Below are 23,892 nucleotides of genomic sequence, written 5' to 3'. Positions count from 1 at the left end.
AGCCGATGAGCAGATGATCTTTAAATTTTTGACGCGTTCATGATTTCGTGCTTCACAACCTCGAAAAATATTGAATCAAGTTGTTTGACATTTACAGCTTTGAAAGGTTACGAAAGCATAAAACTTGAAGCCGCGCCGGAGCCTCGAAGAAAAGAGATTATAACAGACCTGAAAAACCAGTTCGTTAACAAAGAAATGTCATATAATCCTTACGCTTATGTGGCGGATACAGGAGCAATGAACGTGAATGACAGACAGCAGCACGCTCAACATTCATCTTCTATTAATGACCCCACACACCAGCAATTTCACAACAATCTTTCAGGCCCGGCGGCACCTAGCTCCGAACAAAGCCAAGGGTTTTCTTTTCAGGACCCCAGGTCATCTATGGCATACCAACTAGGGCAATCGGCTTTTTCAAACTTCATTGGCCAAAACAACCTCAATCAATTTCAGGAGAACCTAACGAAAGCTACCGGAGACTCTTCATCATTATCACATTACTTTCAGGTTTCAAACAGTTACGTTTTCAGAAAGCTAAAAACCATCTTGATGCCATTTCTTCACCGGAACTGGCAGAGGGTTCCAAATGCCAGCTCTCAGGGCAGTACCTCAGCGCCTTCTTTTCAAGTGCCCCGAGTTGATCTAAACTCACCAGATATGTACATCCCGGTCATGGGACTGGTGACATATATCTTGGCTTGGAACTTTCAGCAAGGTATGCAGGGATCGTTTGACCCGGAGAATTTGTATCAGCGCCTTTCAACTACGCTCGCGTCAGTGCTGCTTGATCTTTTCATCCTAAAAATGGGACTTTATTTACTTGTCTCTTCAAAGTCACCAACCACTAGCATTACGGAGTTGGCCTGCTACGTCGGTTATAAGTTTGTGCCTCTTACCCTCGCGCTTCTGCTTCCCTCCAAACCTTACCTAGTTTCGCTTGTTGGAAAGGTATACCTTCTCATAGCATTTGGGGTCTTTTTGCTAAGGTCGGTCAAATTTAACCTATTTGTTGACAGCGGTAATGATGTTCACACGGTCAAGAAAAGTGTTGTGAAAAAATGCAACTATTTTCTCTTCGTCTATGGATTCGTCTGGCAAAGCGTACTGATGTGGCTTATGGGTTAAGATGAGTAGTTGGGATCAGGTTTAGCTTCATACTCTATATAGCGCTTAACAATTACATAAGATAACGCGCTACGATGTCACCTTCCCCTTAAGTAGTGATTGTAAAATAAAGTTTTCCGAACAATTTAGACGCATCAACAGCGCGATGGATCTTGAAAGCGTGTTCCAGGATCATGTCAACCTCTATGAACTGCTTGGTATAGTGGTGGAGGGCCCCGAAGACCTGGCGAAGTTGAGCCCTTTACAAATTCGCCGCAATTTCAGACAGCAGGCTCTGAAACATCATCCCGATAAAAATCGCCAAGTTTCTGACTCTAGACAGAAGTTTCATCAGCTGGACATAGCCGCTAAGATATTGAGTGACCCAAAGTTGAGGAGTGCATACGACCAGTGGTTTATCGGTGTGTTTTTTGAACAACAGATTGCAAATGAAGCCAGACAGGAGCAAACTCGAAAGCTCTACCAAAGAGAAATGGCTGTTAAAAGAGATAGGACACAAGGCACGCCTAACATAGCTGTTTTTGAAGAGCATGGACAATATCTGCGGAAGCTCAAGCACTTCAAATTACCTTACGGCGACTGGAAACGCATGGATTATTCACCCGAAAATACCAATCGCAAGTTAACAAAGTCGTGCACACTCAGGTTTGAGTTGCAAAATCACAAATTACTGCAGAGTAAACAAGAACTTGGTGATTTGATGTCCAATGCCCTCCAAGTACGGCTTGTTGACCTCTACTACTCGCCTAGAAATGACTACAGCGCCGATAGCACCATAGTCGCTTATGCGGTTTTACCTCATATTAATGATACGCTTCGGGTGCTCACAGAATGGAATGTCAAGAAACCTTGTTCGGATAGCAGCCCCTTCTTTTCTTATATTGAAGATATTTCGCCAAAAACACAACACACTTCTTTCACATTTACTAATCAAGAGCAGCTGAGACCGTACATCAAAGAAAGGTTAGGCCGTAGCCCCGTAATTAGTAGATAAACTCCTCCAGGTGACGAGCGAGCTTCAGGGAACGGGTTAATAGGGTTCCTGTAACTATATGTCATACTTAACGTACACTAACGCCTCATTAGAAGTCTTGGGCGCATAAGTCGACTAGGAGTGTATGCTGGCATCCGCTAGAGACAACTCTCGGTTGGCATTTGCTTTATGAGTTCGTTAGCCTAAAGAAACAAACATGGGGCTATTCTCTAAACGGAATGTTGAAGTTAGAAAGGAATATAACAAGAGTGATATTATAAAATGTAATAAAGCCATTAGACCTCGTTCTCAGCGCAGTGGTAAGTCCAAGCGCGTCACTGGGCTAAGCAAGGAAGAGTTGCTAGTTTTTGGAAATGTACTCAAGCATTTCCAGCAAGAGGGCTGTACGTTTCCTGTCCAATCACCGAGAGTTAAGGACTCCGAACATTGTCAGAAATTGCCAGAACAGCCCTTGTCCTCTTGGGAGAAGTGCTGGCTGACCGCGGATCGTATATTGCGTTTTCTCCGCTCAGCAAAGTGGGATCAAGAGGAAGCAATCGCACGCTTAACGAACACAGTCATTTGGAGAAGGGAGTTTGGCATTATTGATAACGAAGGCCGCTTTCATTCAAGCCTTGTTGAGGCTGCTTCATCTGAAAACGAAAGTGGGGGAATGCTGCTTTTAGGATACGACCGCAGCCAGAGGCCTATTTTAATTGTGAGGCCAGGTCGTCAGAATACCACAACTAGCTTTGCTCAAGTTCAGCACCTCATTTTCATGGTTGAAAGCGCTCTGGTATTGATGCCACCAGGTGTAGAATCAATGACCGTTCTTATTGACTTCCAAACGCCAGCTGGGATCCCGTTCACTCGAATGCCGCCAATTTCCGTAAGCAGACAGGTTTTACATCTTTTACAAAAGCATTATCCGGAGTGCCTGGGTAAGGCAATTCTAATTAATATTCCATGGTATGGATGGAATTTCCTGAAGCTGTTTCATCCCCTTATAGATCCAACCACGAGATCCAAGGTGCGTTACGAAGATGCGTTTGATGACCACGTCGAGGAAACCCAACTGGAAAATAGCTACGGAGGTCGGCTAAACTTCACTTATGAACATGAGCTTTATTGGCCCGACTTAATACAGTTGCTGTCAGAAAGGAGCAGAGTAGTTTACAAGAAATTTCTGGAGTTGGGAGGGCAAATAGGGCAAAGTGAGTTTGATTTGAAGGACGTTTCTGATGTTGTTGAACAGCCAACATGTGATGGGGACCAGGATTTTTCGTTAATGTCACATGATCACATCGGAGATGGATTCCCTGGGGAAAAACATAAGGTGTAAAACACCTGATATTAAAAGTCAGGCCGATGAGATCGTAGAGTTCTTGAAGATAACGTTTTAATAGCCACGCACCAAGTTCTGTCAGCGTCGAACAGCTGAAGGGGCTTCAATAACTCACCAATGGGCAATGCAAAGTTGAGGGGAAAGAGGGTTGGTAGATTTCTCAAGCGCCATTTTCCCTGCAGTAGGATTTTGGCACAGAGAATCTTCAAGTCCACTGTTCATGCTACAGTGGCCCTCATTTTCTGTTTGATACCAAAAGTCAGAGACAGGCTCGGAAACCAACCTTCAATGCTTCCCTTGATTGCCGTTATGGTCCATCCAGGAAGACGGGTAAGCGCCACCATTCAAGGCGCCATCTACTGCATAACTGGGTTACTTTTCGGTCTTGCTTACTCTCTCCTTGGACGCTTCATAGCGCAAAGGTGCCTCGGGCATACTTGGCATACCGTGTCTGAGGGGGAGCAGTATGCTCATAATTACAAAAGTTATGAATCTGCATTGGCCATACTAGCTGTTTTTGAAACCATTATGTTGTTTGTACATGGCTGGATGCGCTCTGTCTCTCATCATTACTTTCATATTGTTTTTCCTTTATTTCTGGTTGTCCATTTCGCATTCCTGGCACCGCTGACACAAGATGCAGGAACAGTGGCCAAAGCCTTTAGTGTTCCTTTTTATTTGGGAATTGCGCTTTCTATATTTTGGAATCTGCTGCTTTTCCCCGAGTTTGGGAGCACGTATTTGGGTAACGCTACGGTCGATGCTTTGAATGAAATTCATAAGTCTATTGATTCTGCAGTAAACTTTTTTATTTCAATTGATGTGAAAAAGCCTTCGGACTCGCTTTACAAGAAGGAATCAATATCGCTTGCCAAGTTGATCAAGCTCAAAGGCTCTATTGATAGTAAAGTTTCGAACTGTGGTTTAGTGTTGGATGAATGCATGTATGAAATCTCTTATTCCTATGTGCCACCTTCAGAACTTAAGACTGTTACTAAGACTTTCAAAGAGCTTTCAATGTACATTAATGCCTTAGTGAATGCATGCCAGCTCGAACTTATACTCGTTGGAAGAGGAGACAGAGAATCTGTTAATAATGACTTGATGAACATTGAGACAGAGCGAGAATTGCGGCATGGAGATGCTACCAAGCTTTTGAAAGTTTTGAATAAAATGAAAGGTGTGGTTTTTGATCTACACAAGAACATGAGTCAGTCTTTGTATATGGCCAAAGTCGCTATTGCTTGCTCCTATGACGTGAATCTCAAAAAGGTGGATAAATCTGAAGTCTTCTCGGATGAATTCGCAGCAGCTTTCGAGAACAATAGGAATATTCCAACAGACTTTGATTTTGAAGGGGCAGTTGAAGGTCTAATAGCTGGAGTGATTGAATTTGACTTGAAAGCCCGTGAAGAGCTTATTCATTTAGATGAGGACCTGCTACAACCCAATGATGAAATGTTTCTTTTCTCTTCATTTTTAATGAATTTCAAAGAAACCACTAATTCTGTCATAACACTCATGAAAGAGACTCACAAGGTATATCAAAAGAGAAAAGTTCAAGAAGCTAAAGGCGCGCTCAGAGGCAAGACCCTATGGATTCATTTTTTGAGCAACTATGATGCTTTTAAGACGTGGATTACGGGTGCAAACACTTCAAGAACTATTACTGAGAGTCAAAGTTTAACAGGAGGTAACATTGAAAACAACTATAGACCACCTGCTGATATGGGAGTTAAAAGACCCCAGGGAGAGGAGTCTGCTCTGCTTTCTCAACGAAAACCCAACAATGTCAAACGTTTATCTAAGGATTTGGTTTTGCCCATTACAAAAGCTGTTGAAAACACAAAGCGTAGTGGTTCCATGAAAACAAGTACCCGAAAACAGTCCTTTGGTAATCCTCTAATTAAGGTAATGATTTTCTGCCATGACTTTTACACTAGGTACAACTTCCACTTTAGGTTTGGTTTGCAGGTCACAGTCGCCTTAATGCTGGCTTCATTTCCAATGTTCATTCCGAAGGCGAGAGAATGGTACGTCAATTACAGAGGTGCATGGATTGGTTTCGTGTGTATTCTAGCTCTTGAACCGTCTGTTGGGGGAACTTTTTGGGTGTTCTTTTTGAGAGGAGTTGGCGTGATTCTTGGTGCCGCATGGGCATACGTTTCTTATTTGGCAGGGTGTAATCAAACCAATCCTTATTTGGAAGTTGTGGTGACTATTTTTGGTGCTGTCCCTGGGTTTTATTACTTGCTGGGCTCGCCGTATGTCAAAGCTGCAATTATTCAAATTATTAGTATTTACGTTGTGATGTTGGCAGCTATCATACCATCTGACAATCAGGGATCTATTTTAGTGAATTTTGCAAAAAGATGCTTGGCAGTGGGTTATGGAGGTGGAGTCGCGGTTTTAGCGCAGATGACAATGTTTCCGATGACCGCAAGGGAACAATTAAATGAAGAAATCTCTTTTGTTGCGGGTTGTATATCTGAAATGCAAATTTTGCTCGCTTCGGGTCTTGAGGGAGAGCCATTGAAGTCAAGTTTGACCGAGGAAAGGTTCCAAAAATGCGCAAAAATCTCTCAAAGCGCTAAATCGGCCTTATCGAGAGCATCAGACTACAAAGGATTGACTCGTCAAGAACCTAGGCTGAAGGGAGAGTATACTGAGCTCGAAAAAGTGTTTACTCAAATGATTTACATTCAACGTCAAATCATTGACCGGATGGATAATATGATACTGCTAAGGAAGCAATATGGAAGTGCGATTATTGAGGAACTAAACCAAATGGTGCATAGCTATCGAAGACAATACGTCGCTTCAATTACAGCATTGATGAGAGCTGTTCAAGAAGCTGTCCTCAATAAGACGCCTTTGCCTCAATACCTACCAAGTGCGAGAATAGCTCATAGAAGGCTTGTTAACAAAGTCCAGGAAACTCTAAAAGTGAAGTATGCGTCTCAAATGAAGAGCATGCAACCGCGGGTCTTGACAGATCTATTCAGAGACGAGAGTTCCGATGATGATGAAGGCACTAATGAGGAACTTTTTATGACTACCCACAAACGGAGGAGTACATTACCTCCACACGAATATATTATGAAAGAGAAATTTCTCAGTTGGAACGCCTCGAGTGCTGCCGCAGAGGAGATAATTGAGTATGTGGAAGAATTGGTTTTCTTAACCAAGATCATAGTCGGGGTCAACGAGTTCAAATACGGATTTTTATCCAGACCGCTTTACGAAGACTGGGCGGCTGAAGCAGCTTTGAAATTTGATAAGTTTTTCGAGAAAGGTGCACCACGCAAAAGAGGCGCGGTGAGCAAGTCTAATAAGGCAGAAAACAATCGCCCAACGCACCCACTTACGCCAACAACTTCTAGGGACTCGGATCATGATACCGATGAGTTTGAGCGCGATATGCCTGTGGCTTTAAATAATACGCCGTCTGTCAAAAGCGAAGCTTCAGAGGATCTCGATCTAGCCCGCATTGCTTCCCGTAAAAGCGGCTTGAAAAAACTACCTAGTGGGTTCCGAAAGAGAGCTTTTTCTATAAGCTCGCGCAATAATCCTGAAGAGCAAATCAACCCGTTGTCTAAGCTTAGAACTCTGGGAAAGGGTGAGATAGAAGAGGAGTCCAGTTTGGAATCAGATTCTGACGAGGAGCTTCCTTTGGCCTTGAAGAAGATGATATTGAACTAAAACATTCCCAGCCACATCTAAAGTGATCTCATATTTAAGCACTATAATTACTTGGGGCGAGCCTCAACACATCCATAATAAATCAAAGTTACCTTTTAATCTATTTCAATTACTTCGGGGCTTTTTGGAGCCTTAGGTCGAGGACTTGAGTGATCCTTTTTTCCTCGCCTCTTGTTGCTTTGCCTCAAGCTCTGGCCAGCACCTTGAAATTGGCTTTCTTCAGTGTTCTCGTCTTGCGAGTCGGATGCCTTCTTTGGTAAAACCACGGGAAATCCAAAAAAAAGTTGACCCTCAGGGAGCCTCAAAGGAGCTGGTTCGTTGTCTAAGGATATCATGGGGCGTTCCAACTCTCTTTCTTCACTTTTATTAGCAGTCCTACCGGACAAGCTTTGACCCGTCCCCACAAACGCTCTGGTAGTGCTGGTAGATTTGACAGAAGTTGCGTAGTCGATTCTTTGCGACATGGGACCTAGACCTTGAGCTGAGGGATCTAATTTAGGCTTTTGGCTTTTTCGATGCTCCGTGCGATAGTCGGGCTCGACATAGCCGACGGGAGGTGCAAAGTCAGTCACCAAATCAGTTTCGATGACACAGATACTATTGGAAGATGACTCAGGTTTCACCTCGAGCACTTTTATGCGGTACAGTTTGCTGTTGTAATTTATTTCTATAATGTCATCAACTGTGAGCGTAGAAAACTTGCGAAGTACGTTTTCCAACACAGCCTTAGGGTCTGATATGTCTAGAAAATCGACCGACTGCGGTTCGATTTTCACAAACTGACCTAATGGAACATCAGTGGAAGCAATCTGGAGTAAAGACCCCGGATTCACTCCAAGAGTTTCCATCATCCACTGTGGCAAATATACTCTCCCCTCTTCTGCAATAAACTCTAAAACGCCCCCGTGTGTGACTTTTTTGGTGTCTGGGACTGTCAGCTCAAACAACATTGGGTATCTAACATTTAACATTGTCAGCTTATTGAGAGCACTGGGAGGTAGGAATATTTTTCCGCCAAAGTTGGCGTCGTCCTTTCTAATTCGGTCGTTCATCATTGAAATAGGGTAGCATCTAAAGAAATCCTCAAACTTCTGCGGGATGTTGACGAACCCGGCATTGAATCCCCCAAAGCCACCAAATCCTGAAAACATGAAGAACTTTCTTTAGTGTCTGAAATTTATATTAAGATTTTCACGGACAGTGTTGTTCGCATTTCTCTTGAGCATCATTGCCCTAACTTTTGAACAACTTCACGAAGACAATGACTTGAATTTTAGGTCACGTTTCTCGTGATAGCATTAGCCACGACTTTCATCCTTTCTCCACTATGATTACCTTGAATGCAATTCAATTTTGGAAAAAAGGATGTAATTCACTATACACAAATTCGCAGACTGAAGGCGGCAGGTTTCCATCACGAACATGGTCGAGGAGAATGCAAACGAGAATGGAGAGGAAAAGAATATTGATGAAGAGGAGTTCTATGGTAATTTAGACGAGCTAAGAGATCTTATTGATGATGAAAATGACGGAAGAACAGATGGTAATGTTACTGGTTTTTCAGACTCAACTGCAAGTGAAGATGAGGTTTTTGACGAGAGACTATTAGAGCAAGATGGCACGCATCTTGATGCTGAACAATTAGAGGAAAAAGGTTCGATCGACGAAAATCACTACGAAGACGCAGATTTGCTAGCTGAGTTCTCGGACTACGGGGAATTTTCAGATGATGAATATGATGAGCAGGACTTCATGGACGCTATTAGAGAGGCAAACAATTTCAAGGTCAAGAGGAAAAACAAAGCTAAGAAAAAGAAGGAATCTGTAGGCAAGGCTCCGAAACGAAACGTAAGAGAGAGGGTCTTGGACCCTGAGGTGGCACAACTTCTTTCTGAAGCAAACGAGGCGTTTGTTCGAAATGACATACAAGTTGCAGAACATCTTTATAACGAAGTCATCAAAAAAGATGTCAAGAACTTTGCAGCATACAAGACCCTGGGAGATATTTACCAGCTACAGGGACGATTTAATGATTGCTGTAATTCCTGGTTCCTTGCAGCTCATTTGAACCCTTCAGACTGGGAGTTTTGGAAGGTCGTAGCGACCCTATCTTCAGACCTTGGCCATATTCGACAAGCAATTTATTGTTATACGAGAGCCCTGCGTATGAACAGCGATGATTGGGAATGTTTGTATGGGCGATCCATCCTATACAAAAAAACCAATCAACTTGGGAGAGCATTGGAAGGTTTCCAGAGATTACACAACAACAACCCTTATGACGGAAATCTTTTGCGAGAGCTCGCTATACTCTATGTGGACTATAACCGTATCAATGAAGCAATTGAGCTCTACATCAAAATTTTCGAAGCTAACGTCCAGAAACGAGAAGCCCTCATTTCTGCAGCGGAAAATGCGGTTGAATCATCGGGAGAAAGTGGGAATGAGTCTAATGACGACGAAAGCGAGGACCTTGATGAAGCTGAAGAGGGTTACAAGGAATATTCACACATTAACTGGAAAAAAATCCACAAGAAATTTAGGTGCATCGCTTTTGATTGGTCGTCCCTCAACATCCTCGCGGAGCTTTTTCTAAAGCAATCAGGGGAAAATACTGGTATCAAAACAATAAAAAAGTGTGCCAGGTGGATCCAAAAAAGAGAAAAGCAGACTTTTTGGGATAATGTCAACGATGATTCAGAATTTGACAAGAGGAGGTTTAAGAACAGCAAGTTTGATGCTCTGAGTAAAGAAGAGAAAGAGAAGTCTTATATCCTTCCCATTGACATTCGAGTAAGGCTTGGTCTTTTGAGGTTGAACAACAAACACGTTTTGGAGGCCATGAACCACTTCCAAGCTTTGTACGATGAAACTTTTGTGGATATAACGGATCTTTTTTTTGAGGTAGCGTGTGCTCTAACGAAGGCCGAGAGATTCCAGGAGGCTATAGAATTCTTCGCACCACTCCTACAAATACCAGATTACTGTACGCTAGAAGTTTACAAACCGTTGAGCAAATGCTATAAAGAAGTGGAGGACTATGAAAACGCAAAACTCATTTTCAAAAAGCTGGTTGAGCTTGCGCCAGAGGATCTGGAAACAAAATTAACACTTGCTGAAATATATTATCACTTGGAGGATCATGAGACCTTTAATGCCTTGTTGCTTGAGGTTGTTGAGACCCGAAAACAGCAAGCCACAGACATTCGACAGGATGTTGCCGGTTTAAATGATCAGCCTAATCAAGGGCCAGAAGAGCGGAGCACTAATGAATTGGGGAAGCCTTTATTAGAAGATATTCATATAAGAAAGACAGCTGCAAAGCGGAAACGCACACCGCAAGACGCAGAAAGGGAAAGGAAGGAACGCGAGAAAAGGATAACATCGAATGTCCTTGATAAATATAATCGACTAAAAATTTACAAAGAAGGCATGGAAAAGGGGCAAGAAAGTCAAACCACTCTCTGGATCGATACCGCTTCAGATCTGATAGACGTATTCTCTAGCGTCAAGAACTTTTTTGTGAAAAGCCGATCAAAGAAATTTGTGGGCGTTATCAAGAGAAGTCGTAAATTCAATAAAATTATTGACTATAAAATCAAGAGGCTATCTAAGCTGTCAGAAGGTGAAAATTTACTAGACGGTTTGCCTTTACTCGAGGAGCGTGTATCACTCACATCCTCAACAGAGCTTAGAGGTTTGACGTATCAGCAGTGGTTTGAGCTTTTCATGGAATTATCTCTAGTCATTACAAAACTTCAAAGTGTGGAAGATGGATTAAGCGTCATTGAAACAGCGCAAGAGGTGAATGTTTTTGCACAAGATCCGGAAAAAGTGAAAATGATGAAATTTGTTAATCTGGCTATTGTCCTCCGCTTAGAAGATGAAGATGAACTTGTCGAGAACCTGCGTGGTGTTTTAAATCAATTTCAATTTAACAGGAAAGTTTTCCAATGTTTCATGTTTTGTGTCGCCCGAGGACAGATGTCTTCGGATATTTTGAGCTCCACTGTGCAGCAAAAGTTTTTCTTGAGACAGCTGAAAGCTTACGATAGTATACGTTACGGCCAGCATGTTGCAGGGCAGGCCTCCGTTACTAACAAAAAGGTTTCGAACCCAGATAAATTCAAGTCTCCTTATTTGCACTACATCTACGCCATGCTTCTTTACTCAAGTAAAGGCTTTTTGTTGGCATTACAGTATCTTAATCGACTGGAGCCTGAGCTTTATGAAGACCCCATGATCAACCTCATGACAGGCTTGGCTCATTTACACCGTTCCATGCAAAGACTGACTGCGTCAAGACATTTCCAAATTCTACATGGGCTGAGGTTTCTATACCGCTACCATGACATTCGTGCTAACAGATACTCAAGCACAGAGAAGCAAGAGGCTGATTATAACATTGGCCGTGCATTCCACCTCCTTGGCTTGTTTTCAATTGCAACACGATACTATCAAAAGGTTATGACGGAGTACGGTGACGAGAAATTAAAGAGACATGCCGCTTATAATTGCATTTTAATATATAATGAGAGCGGAAATCCAGAGTTGGCCAATAGTCTCATGGAAAAGTACTTGTCTATTTGAGTAAGTTGTGCGTCACTTGAAATTAAGTATTGTAATTTTAATTCTATCATTTTCAAGATCAATCTATAAAAAGTGAATCTACTTACCATATGGTAGGTAAGAGCTCGTAAAGTTACTGATGAATAGCCAAATTCCCTACAGCGTAAGTTAGTTGAGCTAGCCTTTATAAGCACTTTGACCAAAATACTAAGCTCGGGGCTGCGAAATGTTCCGTTCGCTATTTCAAGGGGTTAGAAAGACAACGATAGCGGAAGGGAACGTATGCCTAGTTGAAACAGGTGAAGCTGAAAACCACGCTGAAAATGTGCATACAAAGATTAAGGTATGCGCAAGAAAAACAGCAATCCCTTGCGAAAAAAGCTCGAAGAGATGTTGCCCAGCTTTTGGCCGATGGAAAGGAACAAAAGGCGCACTATAGGATTGAAAGCTTGATTAACGACGACGTTCATGAAGAACTCCTTGAAGTTTTAGAACTTTATTGTGAGCTCCTGCATGCAAGGATAGCGCTACTATGTAGCGTTCAGGACGAGGCTGATTTAATTGAAAATCATGCGGAAAATGGTTTGAATGAAGCAGCCAGAGCAGTTGTCTTTGCAACTCTACATGCGCCAGAGATTAAAGAGCTGCAACAAGCCAAGGAGCTACTAACTTTGAAATTTGGAAACGACTTTACAAGGACAATTATCGATGAAAAACTTGGGGTACCCGACAAAGTGCTCAAAAAATGCAGTCCACGTTTGCCGGACGAGGAGCTTATTACACTTTATCTCAAAGAAATAGCTATAACTTATGAAGTACCTTTCAGCAAGCTTGAAGAAGCATCACGCGAAGAAGCGGAACACGAAAAATCGCCCACTCCTACTGATTCTAGCTCTGAGGATTCAAGGCCAATAGTGGCGGTCGATAACAACTCATTGGAAGATGGAAAGCACGCTATTACGGTAAAAAAGCCTCGTAAGGACAGTGACACGATGGGTTCAGACTTGAAGGTGCCTAGAGATATGAAGAAGGATGTGAAAGTTAAAAACAATAAGCAAAACGCCCACGACACGGATCTGGACGAACTTAAGAAGAGGTTCGCGGCATTGCGTAGGTAATTGCTGAAGCATCCGAAGACAAAGAAAAGCTATATGCCGGCGAAGGTTTCGGTGCCTGTATGGACTTCTAATAAATTTCAAAACACTATTAATGTGCGCTTAAATAAAAACTTTCAAAGTAGCGGTTTCGAAAGAATCCTTGAAGTCTTAAGGAGTTTTGCGGATTAAGAACTTTTCCTCTTCATAGCTTTCAGCTTTTTAGCCCATGCGTACCTTATCGACTTTGTGATGCCTGCTGTAAATATTCCTTTCAAAGTTTGTAAGGTGCTGGTTCTGAAGATCCTCGACTCCAAAAGCTGGATTGAGTTCTCGAAAGTGAACCCGCGAGGAAGGTAGTGAGAGTTGTTGACAATCACATCTTTGTATATGGGCTTGTAGTATTCTTGAAACTGAGTGAAGTTCTTCTCGACGATGTTTTTGACTTTGTCCGGGTTTTCACCACCGACTTTGTACCTTATGTCTCCGACGTAACTTAGAGCTGTGATTTGAGTATAGAACTCCAACTCGTCAAGAGGCTTCTTAGAGTCTTGCGATATGAGATGTTTGGCTAAAGTCGCGGCGGCTTTTAAGTTCAACTGGTTCCAGTATTGGACAGAGAGGTCGTTCTTGAGTACCTTAACGGGCTTCTGCAAGCGCCCGGCAAGATAAAATGAATCCCAAGTGGCAATATCTCTGAGAAGATTTTCCATGGACACCACACCGTATTTCACCGTTTGTCCGTTAATGTCAACAAAGGGGTTGAAATAAATGCCGGCGCCAATCTCTTGAAATTTAGAAACAAACTGGGATCCAAAGTAGCGCAGCGAAGAGTAGTGGTGGGGATTTTGCCGCATATTTAATGAATGAAAGTGCTCTGGGTGCGAGACACCCAATATCAGGTCTATTTGAGGGGAATCCTGTGTTTTTGAGTAGCCACTTTGTTGGAAAACACCCGAGCCGTACCCGAAGGCGTATTTGATGGGCGCCCGAAAGTGAGCAACGACACCATCCAAGTCCTTTTGGAGGTCGCCATCGATTGTCAAAAGCTGATTGGATCCGTAATTTGGCGGCAATTTCTTGAACTTGTATCGGTAGTTTGTGAACTGTGAGGTCAGCTCGTCGGATTTCTTAATTCCCTGCTCCAATAGACGAAGCTCGTCCTGCAAAACATCGTGTCTCATTTTGCCGGTGCTTGACATTATGGGACCATGAACTATTGGTTGGAAAGAATCTTTCTGATGTCCATAGGCATGCGTGGAGTTGAGTCGCAAGACAACTGCACGTCCATTTGAGCGCAGCCCTGTGACGCTGTTAGCCACGCGAGAGAGTCTCAGCATGGTTGTTGTATTAGACCACCTTGGTACTTGAGTTTGAAGAAGCTAAGAGCGTCTGGAAGCAAGGTTTGGACGAATAGCTCAGGCTGAGCAAGCTAAAGGCGATGTTTTGCCTTAGTTAATTCAGAGTTGCAATACTGCGGTACTGCGAGCTTCCGTTGTTCGTACCTCCGGAAATTACAGGTGACTGCAAATCTGAGACGAATTAGCACAACTGGGGCTAGATTTTCTGATAGAAAATGAATAGAGGTATGCTGGAAAGCAGTTAAATTTGACAGCAAGCCGCAGTACACTTGGCGTTTGCAATAGAAACAATGGTTACTTCATGGATCTTATTCATTGCAGGCTGTCAAATGTTCCATACTGTTTACGTATGTAGTGACTTTAGTGTCACACTTATTGATTTATAGACCTTAAAGCCACATATAACAAGATCACATTGTACGGTAAAGACATGAATACTATATTTCGGATATAATTCTAACTCCGCCCCAAGGATATGGCTTGGCACGTGATTGGAGACCCGTTGGATTCCATCCCGGGCCAAGTCCGAAATGCTTGCATACGAGCCAGGTTAGCACGTAAGCCACAGGCTAGCGACTTGACGGCTACCATTTGACATAAGAATGCCCGCAGTTGAGAATTATGAGGATTGTTCTTCGAATGTGGGTCTTCACTATTTAGTTGTTGTAGATCCTTTATAATGTGTGTGCCGCGGTGTCTGCGTGTCGAGCCTTGACTAGACCAGTTCGCGGTGGTTTCAGGAGCAGCCGCCTCTTTAGCGCGGCTCTCATGAGTATATGCCCTGTGATATCAATTGGAACTGGTCGTAAAGTCTCGTATAGATGCTTCCCAGAGATTTCCCAACCAGCACATTTTCAACAAAATCGTCGCACTCTTGTTCAGTAAGTTCAAGATGAAACCTTTGTCTAAGCTGTGCGCTGGTCTGCTCGCCAGCGTTAAAGCAAGGCTGCATGTTATCCTTCTGCATTATTTCACACATGGAGACAAGCTGATCCGCGTACTTTCTTAGGGCCTTGAAGCCGTCTTTCGTTAGCCGTACGAACTTCTTGTAGGGCTCGGCTTCCAACCCCCCTAGTAGGTCCACATACTCGTATGTGAGCTTGAAGGGTGCCGCCTCAAAACCGACCGACCCTGGAGAGTTGGAGAGCATAAAGCCGAAATCGATGTGAACCACATGACCCTCGTTGTCGACCATGATGTTACCATTGTGCCGGTCTTTGACTTGCAACACATAACAGATGATGGAGTATGCAGCTAGACTGAATGCAAAGTTGTCCCTTGCTCTACTATATTTGAATTCCGTTGGGTCTCCGTAGGCGCGAGCAAAATGGTCTTTTAGAGATGCAATCTGGCCTTTCTCGTTGAGTTCCCCGTTTTCGACCATCTGTTGGGTGAGCGACTTCTTTATACTATGGACAGACATGGCATTAGTAATTGTTTCGACAAGCCCTGTGTTTGCACTTGTAATTAATATTTTCATCTTTTTTACCCAAACACCGACATTTTCCTTAGCCCATATATTAGCCATAGCTTGAATCATTTGGCATGCAAAGGCTTCCTGTCGCAAGTCGTCCCCGGACTTTGCAATTACTGAGCACAAGTCCCAGTTTTCTGCTTCTCCGAATTCAGAAGTCGCTCTAATTCTCTCCTTCTTTGCGTTCCAGTTTTCTCCAAGATAAGACATATCCTTTTTGGTGCCCTGGAGACCGCCAGTTTTCAAATCATTTTCCAATTTTCTCTGGCCTGCCATGCCGTGAATCGCTTCTAGATCTTGAAACCCAAATCTGTCTTGAACTTCCTGCATCGATGCGATAATCTTGGCTCGGATTTGATTGGTGGAGCCGTGCAATTGCTGGGGCGATTTATCCAGCTGCGCTAGCATTACCGCTGATATGCGCATCTGCGTCGCGAGATCTTCTGCTGATGACGCGCTTGGGCCTCCAAACTCCACACCTTCCAATTCCGATCGAATCTCCTCCAGATTATTCAAAAACTGCAATTCTGGGTTCCTATTTGTGGAGTCGTTAGGAATAACGGGAACTTTGGCAGCAGATTGCACCATGAGTTCCCTTCGATATGTTTCGGCTTCGTTGTGGTTTGTTAGATTCACCACTGAGACATCTCCCAGGTCAACCTCCTTTTCGGAAGTAACCTGCGTTGCTTCGTTTGTTGACGATACTCTTAGAGAAGAACGTGAATTGCGAGCTTCGTTTACAGCAGTAATTTCTTCTGCATGGCTATTCGCATCTTTGGTGATTGATGCTAGATCAAATATGAAGCTTTCTTCTCCTGGGTTTCTTCTCAAAACGTTTTCGTTTTCCTCTGTAGTTGGATCGAAGTCCATTTCATCTCTCAAGTACTCGATCAAAAGTAAAAATGGCACTTTTTCGGCTGAGTTTAGCACTTGAGCTTCATTTGCAGTAATTTTTACCAGCTTGTGCAGTTTTCCTTTCTTGTTCGGAGGCAGCAGCGTGGGTATATCAACCTCAGCGGGCAAATCTCTATTCAGTAGCAGTAGCTCTGCACGAAGAGCGCTCAAACGTGCTTCAGAGGGAACTTGAGCCAATCGCTGTGAAATGGACTCTAACGCAATAGCCAATTGGGTTTCGCAGCGGAAGTAATTCGACTTCAGTATACGAATTTTTTTGGGTATTGATAACTGGCTCAATTGTAAGGTCGTCAAGTCCTTCCCTTGCCGTGACCTTCTCCTCATGGTGTCTATCCGTATGGTGTCGTCGTGATAGTCGTCGGCCAATGGATCCGAATTGACCTTTTTAATGGAGCGGTCATCGACTTCGGACTCGTTGCCACTTTGAGATTTGAGGGAGTTTAGCGAGCTCGTTGACCGATTATTAGTCATTTCTTTATGAAGATCCGGCATTGAATTAGTGTATTCATCTTCATAGACAGAGTCGGATGCACCTGTGAGAGCAGATCTCTGATATATCCTATGCACGTATGATTGGTCCGTTGTTCTTGATTTTCTCTTGGGCATTTTAATGGAGTTTGAGATCCGCTCTTGAAACATTTTTTCGCCAACATCATCGATCATATCAAAGTTCAAGGAAGTCAAGGGTTTTTCTCTTGGCTTCTTGAAGAGCGTATCTTCTCTTGTAGTAACTCCGTCTACCAACTCAACGAGCGCATTAGACTCTTTGGAATGGCTGCCGTTAGATGAACTCCGCCCCTGGTTCAGTAAAGTGTTTTTTAAAGTCAAGTTCTTGGTTAAATTTCTCATAGCGTTCTTTGCTAACTTGAAAACGTAACTTTTTTGCCTTTTGCCCTGTGACTGTACCAGGGGCTTCGCAAATTCCCCAAGTCCGGGGAGCGCACAGGACCCTATGACCATGGAGCACAGCACTAATGCAGGAGCAACATTTTCGTGGATTTTCTCACTTTCCGCAGCCACCTTGTGTGGGTTAAATAGAACATTTTGAAGGCTGTTGATGACTCTACGCGCGACTTGGAACGCATAGCTTGAGGGGTCTGTAGAAAGGTCTCCTAGCAGTGCCTGTAATTGCCAGAAAGTTAGCAAAGCAAAATGAGGGTTCTCAGCGCTGAGCTTTAGTAGGAGCTCCTCTAGAGCGATTGATTCGGTTTCGACGGTCAGAAGAACTTGTACCAATTGAGGTATGTAAAACTGAAGTTCGTTATGCGGGAATGTCAGTAGTTTCTGACACAGGTAGAAATGGATGCCGATATTCTGCGAGTATCGCGTGAGGTACTCAATGTTGTTGTACAATGTAAAGTGGGCTGAATTGATAAATTTCAGAAGCAACTGGTTGCTTCCGGGAGCCGAAGTGGATGGCGCCAGATCGCTGCTATCGGAGTCGGGCGCTGTTTCACTCATGCTCCATGCGCTTAAAGTGGTTAATATGTACGACAGTTCGTGTTCAGGAGACCCAATGCTATCGACAACGTTCTGATACCTAATTTTTGCACAGTTTGCTCAAAAGGAAGTGTACCTGTCTTTTGATGGGGCGAGAACACAAAAACTTTGAACCTGCCAGTGTATAAACCAAGGTTGTGCTATGAGGTTTCCAGTGCAAAATAAATTCAAGAAGCTTTAGTGCAGAATTAGAGGCGCGGCGCTCCTGGCTTCTCCCTTATTGGCCAAAAAGTTCAAACGGCGTGCTGTATACAATAACTGTTGATCCAATATTTTTTCTATGCGAAACACCAGGTCATATGCCACGCATGCATCAACGCAGTGAAATAATCAATCTCGTAGATCCGCGGGCCCAGGTGACTACCTCTGTGCTCAAATAAAAAGCGCTTGGGTTTCAGAGGATGGGTGGCGATATGAGGTGGAGCGCTTGGGAAACAGCCTCAATGAACCACCTCAAATAACAAGTAGTTTGACCATCAACTCGAGGGAAGAGCTACTAGTTCATAGGTTGTTACAATGCCCGCGGAAGCGAGCTCCGTCATTAGGACGGTTTGAGGGAAATTGAGCTTTATTGAAGGCCCTCCATTTTAACATACTACTTGCTGTCGCCCTTGAGCGCCTGGCCTGGCCATAAGAATTGTAGAGCTTAGTACTTCGTGAATCTAGTTTATCTTTCCATGACGATATTATACATCGATGCATTAAGTGGTTTTATTGTACATATTATCGCTTCAAAAAGCGTTGTTTATGACCTGAGAACCAGGTCAAACTATGCAACGGCAGTCCAGAACTTGCCCCACAGTGTGGTGGGCTCGTCGTCCTCCCATATCAGGGCGTCGGCCTCTCTACGGTCGGAGTCGATATCAATGTCCTCGAGACGGTTGAAGAACCTGCACCTGTAGAACAGTTGGGCGCCGCAGAAGACAACAACCAGTAACATAAGCGAGATGTAGCTGGTGAAGAATTCAGTGACCTTGAAATGTGGTGAGAAGGCCTGGAAACCTTGCACAAAAATGATGACGGTAACCCAGAAGGCAGCGTAGTAGGCACCATATGGCATGAGCTTGGACTTGAAAGGCAGGTCATCCCTGGAAATGCCTCTTTGTTTTAGGCACTGCATAAACCTGATGTGGGAGATGGAGATGAACAGCCACGCGCACAGTCCGGCCAGAGTAGAGATGTTGATCAACCAGTTGAAGGCCTCGTTGGCGTTGTGATTCACCACCAAGAACGCCAGTAAGCCCAGCAGCGAGGTGACGATAACACCCATGAATGGAACACCCTGGGGCGTGACGGAGCTAAAGACCTTGGGCGCAATGCCGGTGTGTGCCAGGGAAAAGAGCACACGGGAGCCCACGTAGACGTTGGAGTTGGCCGCGGAGATGATGGTCACCAGGACCACGGCGTTGAAGATGTCGGGCAGCGCGCGGGTACCGGCGTTCTGGATGGAGATGACAAATGGTGAGGAGGCGATCACCGTGGTGGTTTTGTCCAGGCTTGAGTGGTTGTAAGGCACGAGCAGACCGACGAAGAAGAGCGAGAGGATGTAGAAGAACAGGATACGGAAAAACACCTTGTTAATGGCGCGTGGCACGGTGCGGCGCGGGTTGGCGGCCTCTCCTGCGGTGATGCCCACAAGCTCGGTACCCTGGTAGGTGAATGAAGCGTTGATCAGGGAGGCGACCCAGCCCAGGAAGCGGCCCTCGTCCTTATCCTTGGAGATGATGCCGGCGCCCCAGGGCCCCGGGTTGCGCCAGTAGCGGAAGCCGATTGGGCCCTGCTTGGAGCCGCCGCACACGATGACCAGGGCGTAGATCAGGTAGCCCACGATGGCCAGGACCTTGATGGAGGCGACCCAGAACTCGACCTCACCGTAGAACTGCACGGGGAAGAAGTTGGCGAGCGTTACCAGCACCCAGAAGATGGCGATCCACGCGGCGCGCGGCACGGCCTCGGTCCAGTACTCAATGACCTGGCCCGTGACGGACAGCTCGACCGCAAACGTGATGGCCCAGTTGAACCAGTACATGTAGCCGTTGGCCACGCCGAACGCGGGCGACAGGAACCGGCTGGAGAACACCGTGATCGACGACGTGACCGGGATGAACGTGGCCATCTCGCCCATGGACTGCGTCACGAAGTACACGACCGTGCCCATGAAGATGTACGCGATGAGCGCGCCCACGGGGCCCGAGTACGACAACGGGCTGGCGATACCCACGAAGAGACCCGTGCCGATCGTGCCTCCGAGCGCGATCATCGACACATGCCGCGGCTTGAGCGCCCGCTTGACCTTGCCCTCCTGCATGTCGCCCTCGCCGCTCTCGGTGTCCGACCCGAGCGGGTCGGTGCTGGGCTCGTCCTGCGAGTACACGTACATTTCGAAGTCGTCGCTGTGCGCTTTGAGCTTGGGCTCGCCGGCGGTCGCGCCGGAGCCCCTGCGCGCCCGCGAGTGTAAACTGTTTTTTTCCGTCATACCGGGATGTTTTGGCACACTACAGCAGCGCTGATGAATTGATTGTTCTGTTGACTGGAGTTGGCGAGAGGAAGAGACGGGACGTTTCGCTTCTCCTGAGCTCTTGCAATATAGTCCCGGGGACGCGCAGGGAGCGCAAGCTTCTTTTTTCCTCGCCATTGTGGATGCCACTGGAATTTTTCGACATCGCGCGTGCCGGGGTGTCTGTTTGTACTGAGAGATGAATCATCCCAGAGCCTGCGGCGGGCTGACGCCAGGCGCTGCGCTGCGCAGGGTGAAAAAGAGCCTTAATTCTTCTTTTCGATGCCGCGCGCGGGGCGGTGCGTGCGGTGCGGGGCGTTGCTTTTTTTTTTGGCGGCAGCGGGGGACGCTGGCCTTTGTGGGCGGTGACGTGGTGCGTGTGGAGTGATGAAAGCGCGTGTGGAGTGACGTTGTGCGTGTATGGTGATTACCGTGTGTGGTGATCATATCAATGGTCACGTGGTTGGTCACGTGGCAGGCGTGGCCACGCGGACCCAGCGCGGCCGCGTGCGCGCCCCCGGCTGGAGTGCGGTCCCGCTGGGTGCGAGTGCGCGCGACGAGCCGCGTCCGCGCTGTGTGCGTCGACCATGCTCCCCTCGCGCCCCTTGTCGCCGCCCCTGCGCGCTTGCCGCCCCCGTGTTATATACCAGGTCCTGTTCGGGGCCTGCCGCCGGCGCGTCGCGCCCACTCCGCGCGTATACACCACTTACGTGCAGATCGGTGCGCACCGCGCGTATACCCCGGTCACGTGTTGGCTGGTGCGTACCGCGCTTGTAGTGTGGTCACGTGTTGGCTGGTGCGTACCGCGCTTGTAGTGTGGTCACGTGTTGGCTGGTGCGTACCGCGCTTGTAGCGTGGTCACGTGCTCTGCGTCCTGCGGTCACGTGTCCTGGTCCTGTGGCAGCCTTTCTGTCCCGTGCCCCGCGTTCCGCGGGGCAGCGCGCTTTCCACACAGCGCCTATTTCTCACACTCACACTCACGCTCACGCAAAATCACGCTCACTCACACAAAACCCCGCCCCGTCCTCCGATAGCAGCACTCCGCCCGGCGAATCACCGCCCAACACACCGTCCTACAATTCGGCGCCCTCTTCCGCGCGCGCTCACCGCATGCCGCGACACGTGCCTCCCCTCGCACGATGGCGCTTATGTCAGCGCTATTCTGCGCTTCTGCGCCGCACGCGCCGCAAGTGAAGAAGTAAAAAGCAACGCAGGCGTCTCTTTCGCCTATTCTCCTCGGTGAAGCTTTCTTTTATAAGCTATAGGCGCTCACGGCCCTAAACCCTTTCTGTTTATGCGCTGCAGCGCACGCGCGCGCCGATGAGCACCAGATAACAGCGCAGTTGGAGCAGAGGCAGTGAGCCGGCTCGAAATTATGATTTAACGGCAAGAGCCAGAGCCCTGGGACCCATTGCGCAAAGTTTGTTCTGTTCGGCTCGCTACCATAAAAAGTCGTTGGCTCTCTCGGCAGTTCTTTCCTATAGCACTTCGTCGGCCAAAACAGACGTCTAACGCACGTACGCTCGCTCGCTAGCTCACTCGCTCGACACAATGGAAATGCAGAGCTTCGAAAAGCAGCCGCAGCTGCACAAAAACGAAATCAAGGTGATGGAGGAGGGCGAATCTAGTTCGCTCGCAGACGGGGTTCTGGAGCAGCAGTCGCAGATCGACACGGCGTCGTCGCAGGAGCGCGGGATCCAGAGAGCGCTCAAGCCGCGGCACGTGTCGATGATCGCGCTGGGAGGCACGATTGGCACGGGTCTCTTCGTGGGTATCGCCAACCCGCTGCGCGACGCGGGCCCCGTGGGGTCGCTGATCTCGTACCTGTTCATGGGGTCGCTGGCGTTCTTCGTGACGCAGTCGCTGGGAGAAATGGCCACGTTCATCCCCGTGGCGTCGTCGTTCACGGTGTTCACGCGGCGGTTTCTGTCGCCCGCGCTGGGCGCGGCCAACGGGTACATGTACTGTTTCTCGTGGTGCATAACGTTCGCGCTGGAACTGTCGATCGTGGGCGAAATCATCCAGTACTGGACGCTGGGCGTGCCCAACGCGGCGTGGATCATTATCTTCTGGGTGCCCATCTCGCTGTCCAACCTGGTGTCGGTCAAGTTCTACGGTGAGTTCCAGTTCTGGATCGCGCTGATCAAGGTGATCGCGATCGTGGGGTTCCTGATCTACTGCCTGTGCATGGTGTGCGGCGCGGGCAAGACCGGGCCTGTCGGGTTCCGCTACTGGCGCAATCCGGGGCCCTGGGGTGACGGTATCATCTCCAAGAGCAAGTCCGAGGGTCGCTTCCTGGGCTGGGTCTCCTCGCTGGTCAACGCCGCGTTCACGTACCAGGGTACCGAGCTGGTCGGCGTGAGTGCCGGCGAGTCCGCCAACCCGCGCAAGACCGTGCCCAAGGCCATCCGCAAGGTGTTCCTGCGTATCCTGCTGTTCTACGTGGGCTCGCTGTTTTTCATCGGCCTGCTCGTGCCCTTCAACGACCCCAAGCTCGACTCCACCGCCAACTATTCCGCCAGCTCGCCCTTCATCATTGCCATCCAGAACTCCGGCACCCGCGCGCTGCCCGACATCTTCAACGCCGTGATCCTCACAACCATCATCTCCGCGGCCAACTCCAACGTCTACGTGGGCTCCCGTGTGCTCTACGGCCTGGCCAAGGAGGGCCTGGCCCCCAAGATCATCGGCAGGATCAACCGCCACGGTGTGCCTTACATCTGCGTCGGCATCGTCTCCTTATTCGGCTTCCTGGGCTACCTGAGTGTCTCCAGCGGCTCGGCTAAGGCCTTCGACTGGCTGCTGAACATCACCGCCATCGCGGGTTTCTTCGCCTGGCTCTTCATCTCCCTGTGCCACATCCGCTTCATGCAGGCTCTGAAGTACCAGGGCATCTCCCGTGACGACCTGCCCTTCAAGGCCAAGCTCATGCCTTGGGGTGCCTACTACGCGGCCTTTTTCATCCTCCTGATCATCATTATCCAGGGTTTCACCGCCTTCGCGCCCAAATTTAACGTCTCCAACTTCTTCGCCGCCTACGTCAGTGTGTTCCTGTTTATTGCCGTCTGGGTTATTTTCCAGGTGATTTTCAAAAGTAGACTAATACACAAGGTCGAGGACGTGGACATCGACAGCGACAGACGTGAAATCGAGGCCGAGGTGTGGGAGGACGACGAGCCCACCAACCTGTGGGGCAAGTTTTGGGCCGCGATGGCTTGAGGCCGCCGCTACGGTCATATCTACAACTACGGCTAACATTAGCCTACAGCGGGCTACTCATAGTCCCTCTTCTAATAGCTCCCCGGGCACATTGCATTTGATCTCTTCTTTTTTA

The 23,892-nt window shown here is 47.0% G+C and overlaps 11 protein-coding genes across 11 annotated transcripts; 7 read left to right on the top strand and 4 right to left on the bottom strand.

The window, feature by feature from the left end:
- Positions 1 to 39: 39 nt before the first annotated feature.
- YIF1 (protein transporter YIF1) lies at positions 40 to 1,128 on the top strand (the record flags this gene model as incomplete). The annotated part of the gene is made up of 1 exon (XM_002554279.1): positions 40 to 1,128. The coding sequence occupies one exon, from the start codon at positions 40 to 42 to the stop codon at positions 1,126 to 1,128; it is 1,089 nt and encodes a 362-aa protein (XP_002554325.1).
- Positions 1,129 to 1,273: 145 nt separating this feature from the next.
- On the top strand, positions 1,274 to 2,122 carry CWC23 (U2-type spliceosomal complex subunit CWC23; the record flags this gene model as incomplete). The annotated part of the gene is made up of 1 exon (XM_002554278.1): positions 1,274 to 2,122. The coding sequence occupies one exon, from the start codon at positions 1,274 to 1,276 to the stop codon at positions 2,120 to 2,122; it is 849 nt and encodes a 282-aa protein (XP_002554324.1).
- Positions 2,123 to 2,318: 196 nt separating this feature from the next.
- PDR17 (phosphatidylinositol transporter) lies at positions 2,319 to 3,443 on the top strand (the record flags this gene model as incomplete). The annotated part of the gene is made up of 1 exon (XM_002554277.1): positions 2,319 to 3,443. One exon carries the CDS (start codon positions 2,319 to 2,321, stop codon positions 3,441 to 3,443), a length of 1,125 nt encoding a protein of 374 aa, XP_002554323.1.
- A 120-nt stretch (positions 3,444 to 3,563) lies between these two features.
- Positions 3,564 to 7,148, top strand: KLTH0F02552g (uncharacterized protein; the record flags this gene model as incomplete). The annotated part of the gene is made up of 1 exon (XM_002554276.1): positions 3,564 to 7,148. One exon carries the CDS (start codon positions 3,564 to 3,566, stop codon positions 7,146 to 7,148), a length of 3,585 nt encoding a protein of 1,194 aa, XP_002554322.1.
- Positions 7,149 to 7,243: 95 nt separating this feature from the next.
- UFD1 (polyubiquitin-binding protein UFD1) lies at positions 7,244 to 8,299 on the bottom strand (the record flags this gene model as incomplete). The annotated part of the gene is made up of 1 exon (XM_002554275.1): positions 7,244 to 8,299. One exon carries the CDS (start codon positions 8,297 to 8,299, stop codon positions 7,244 to 7,246), a length of 1,056 nt encoding a protein of 351 aa, XP_002554321.1.
- Positions 8,300 to 8,570: 271 nt separating this feature from the next.
- TFC4 (transcription factor TFIIIC subunit TFC4) lies at positions 8,571 to 11,738 on the top strand (the record flags this gene model as incomplete). The annotated part of the gene is made up of 1 exon (XM_002554274.1): positions 8,571 to 11,738. The coding sequence occupies one exon, from the start codon at positions 8,571 to 8,573 to the stop codon at positions 11,736 to 11,738; it is 3,168 nt and encodes a 1,055-aa protein (XP_002554320.1).
- Positions 11,739 to 12,040: 302 nt separating this feature from the next.
- On the top strand, positions 12,041 to 12,835 carry IST1 (Ist1p; the record flags this gene model as incomplete). The annotated part of the gene is made up of 1 exon (XM_002554273.1): positions 12,041 to 12,835. One exon carries the CDS (start codon positions 12,041 to 12,043, stop codon positions 12,833 to 12,835), a length of 795 nt encoding a protein of 264 aa, XP_002554319.1.
- A 164-nt stretch (positions 12,836 to 12,999) lies between these two features.
- On the bottom strand, positions 13,000 to 14,151 carry TAM41 (putative phosphatidate cytidylyltransferase; the record flags this gene model as incomplete). The annotated part of the gene is made up of 1 exon (XM_002554272.1): positions 13,000 to 14,151. The coding sequence occupies one exon, from the start codon at positions 14,149 to 14,151 to the stop codon at positions 13,000 to 13,002; it is 1,152 nt and encodes a 383-aa protein (XP_002554318.1).
- A 787-nt stretch (positions 14,152 to 14,938) lies between these two features.
- Positions 14,939 to 18,022, bottom strand: PIK1 (1-phosphatidylinositol 4-kinase; the record flags this gene model as incomplete). Its single annotated transcript, XM_002554271.1, has 1 exon — positions 14,939 to 18,022. The coding sequence occupies one exon, from the start codon at positions 18,020 to 18,022 to the stop codon at positions 14,939 to 14,941; it is 3,084 nt and encodes a 1,027-aa protein (XP_002554317.1).
- An 808-nt stretch (positions 18,023 to 18,830) lies between these two features.
- On the bottom strand, positions 18,831 to 20,696 carry LYP1 (lysine permease; the record flags this gene model as incomplete). The annotated part of the gene is made up of 1 exon (XM_002554270.1): positions 18,831 to 20,696. The coding sequence occupies one exon, from the start codon at positions 20,694 to 20,696 to the stop codon at positions 18,831 to 18,833; it is 1,866 nt and encodes a 621-aa protein (XP_002554316.1).
- Positions 20,697 to 22,109: 1,413 nt separating this feature from the next.
- On the top strand, positions 22,110 to 23,777 carry KLTH0F02398g (amino acid permease; the record flags this gene model as incomplete). Its single annotated transcript, XM_002554269.1, has 1 exon — positions 22,110 to 23,777. The coding sequence occupies one exon, from the start codon at positions 22,110 to 22,112 to the stop codon at positions 23,775 to 23,777; it is 1,668 nt and encodes a 555-aa protein (XP_002554315.1).
- Between the last annotated feature and the right edge of the window lie 115 nt (positions 23,778 to 23,892).

Source organism: Lachancea thermotolerans, assembly GCF_000142805.1.
Source record: "Lachancea thermotolerans CBS 6340 chromosome F complete sequence".
Classification (NCBI taxonomy): Eukaryota; Fungi; Ascomycota; class Saccharomycetes; order Saccharomycetales; family Saccharomycetaceae; genus Lachancea; species Lachancea thermotolerans.
Note: the sequence above shows the minus strand (reverse complement) of the source record. Positions and strands in the feature narration are given on the sequence as shown.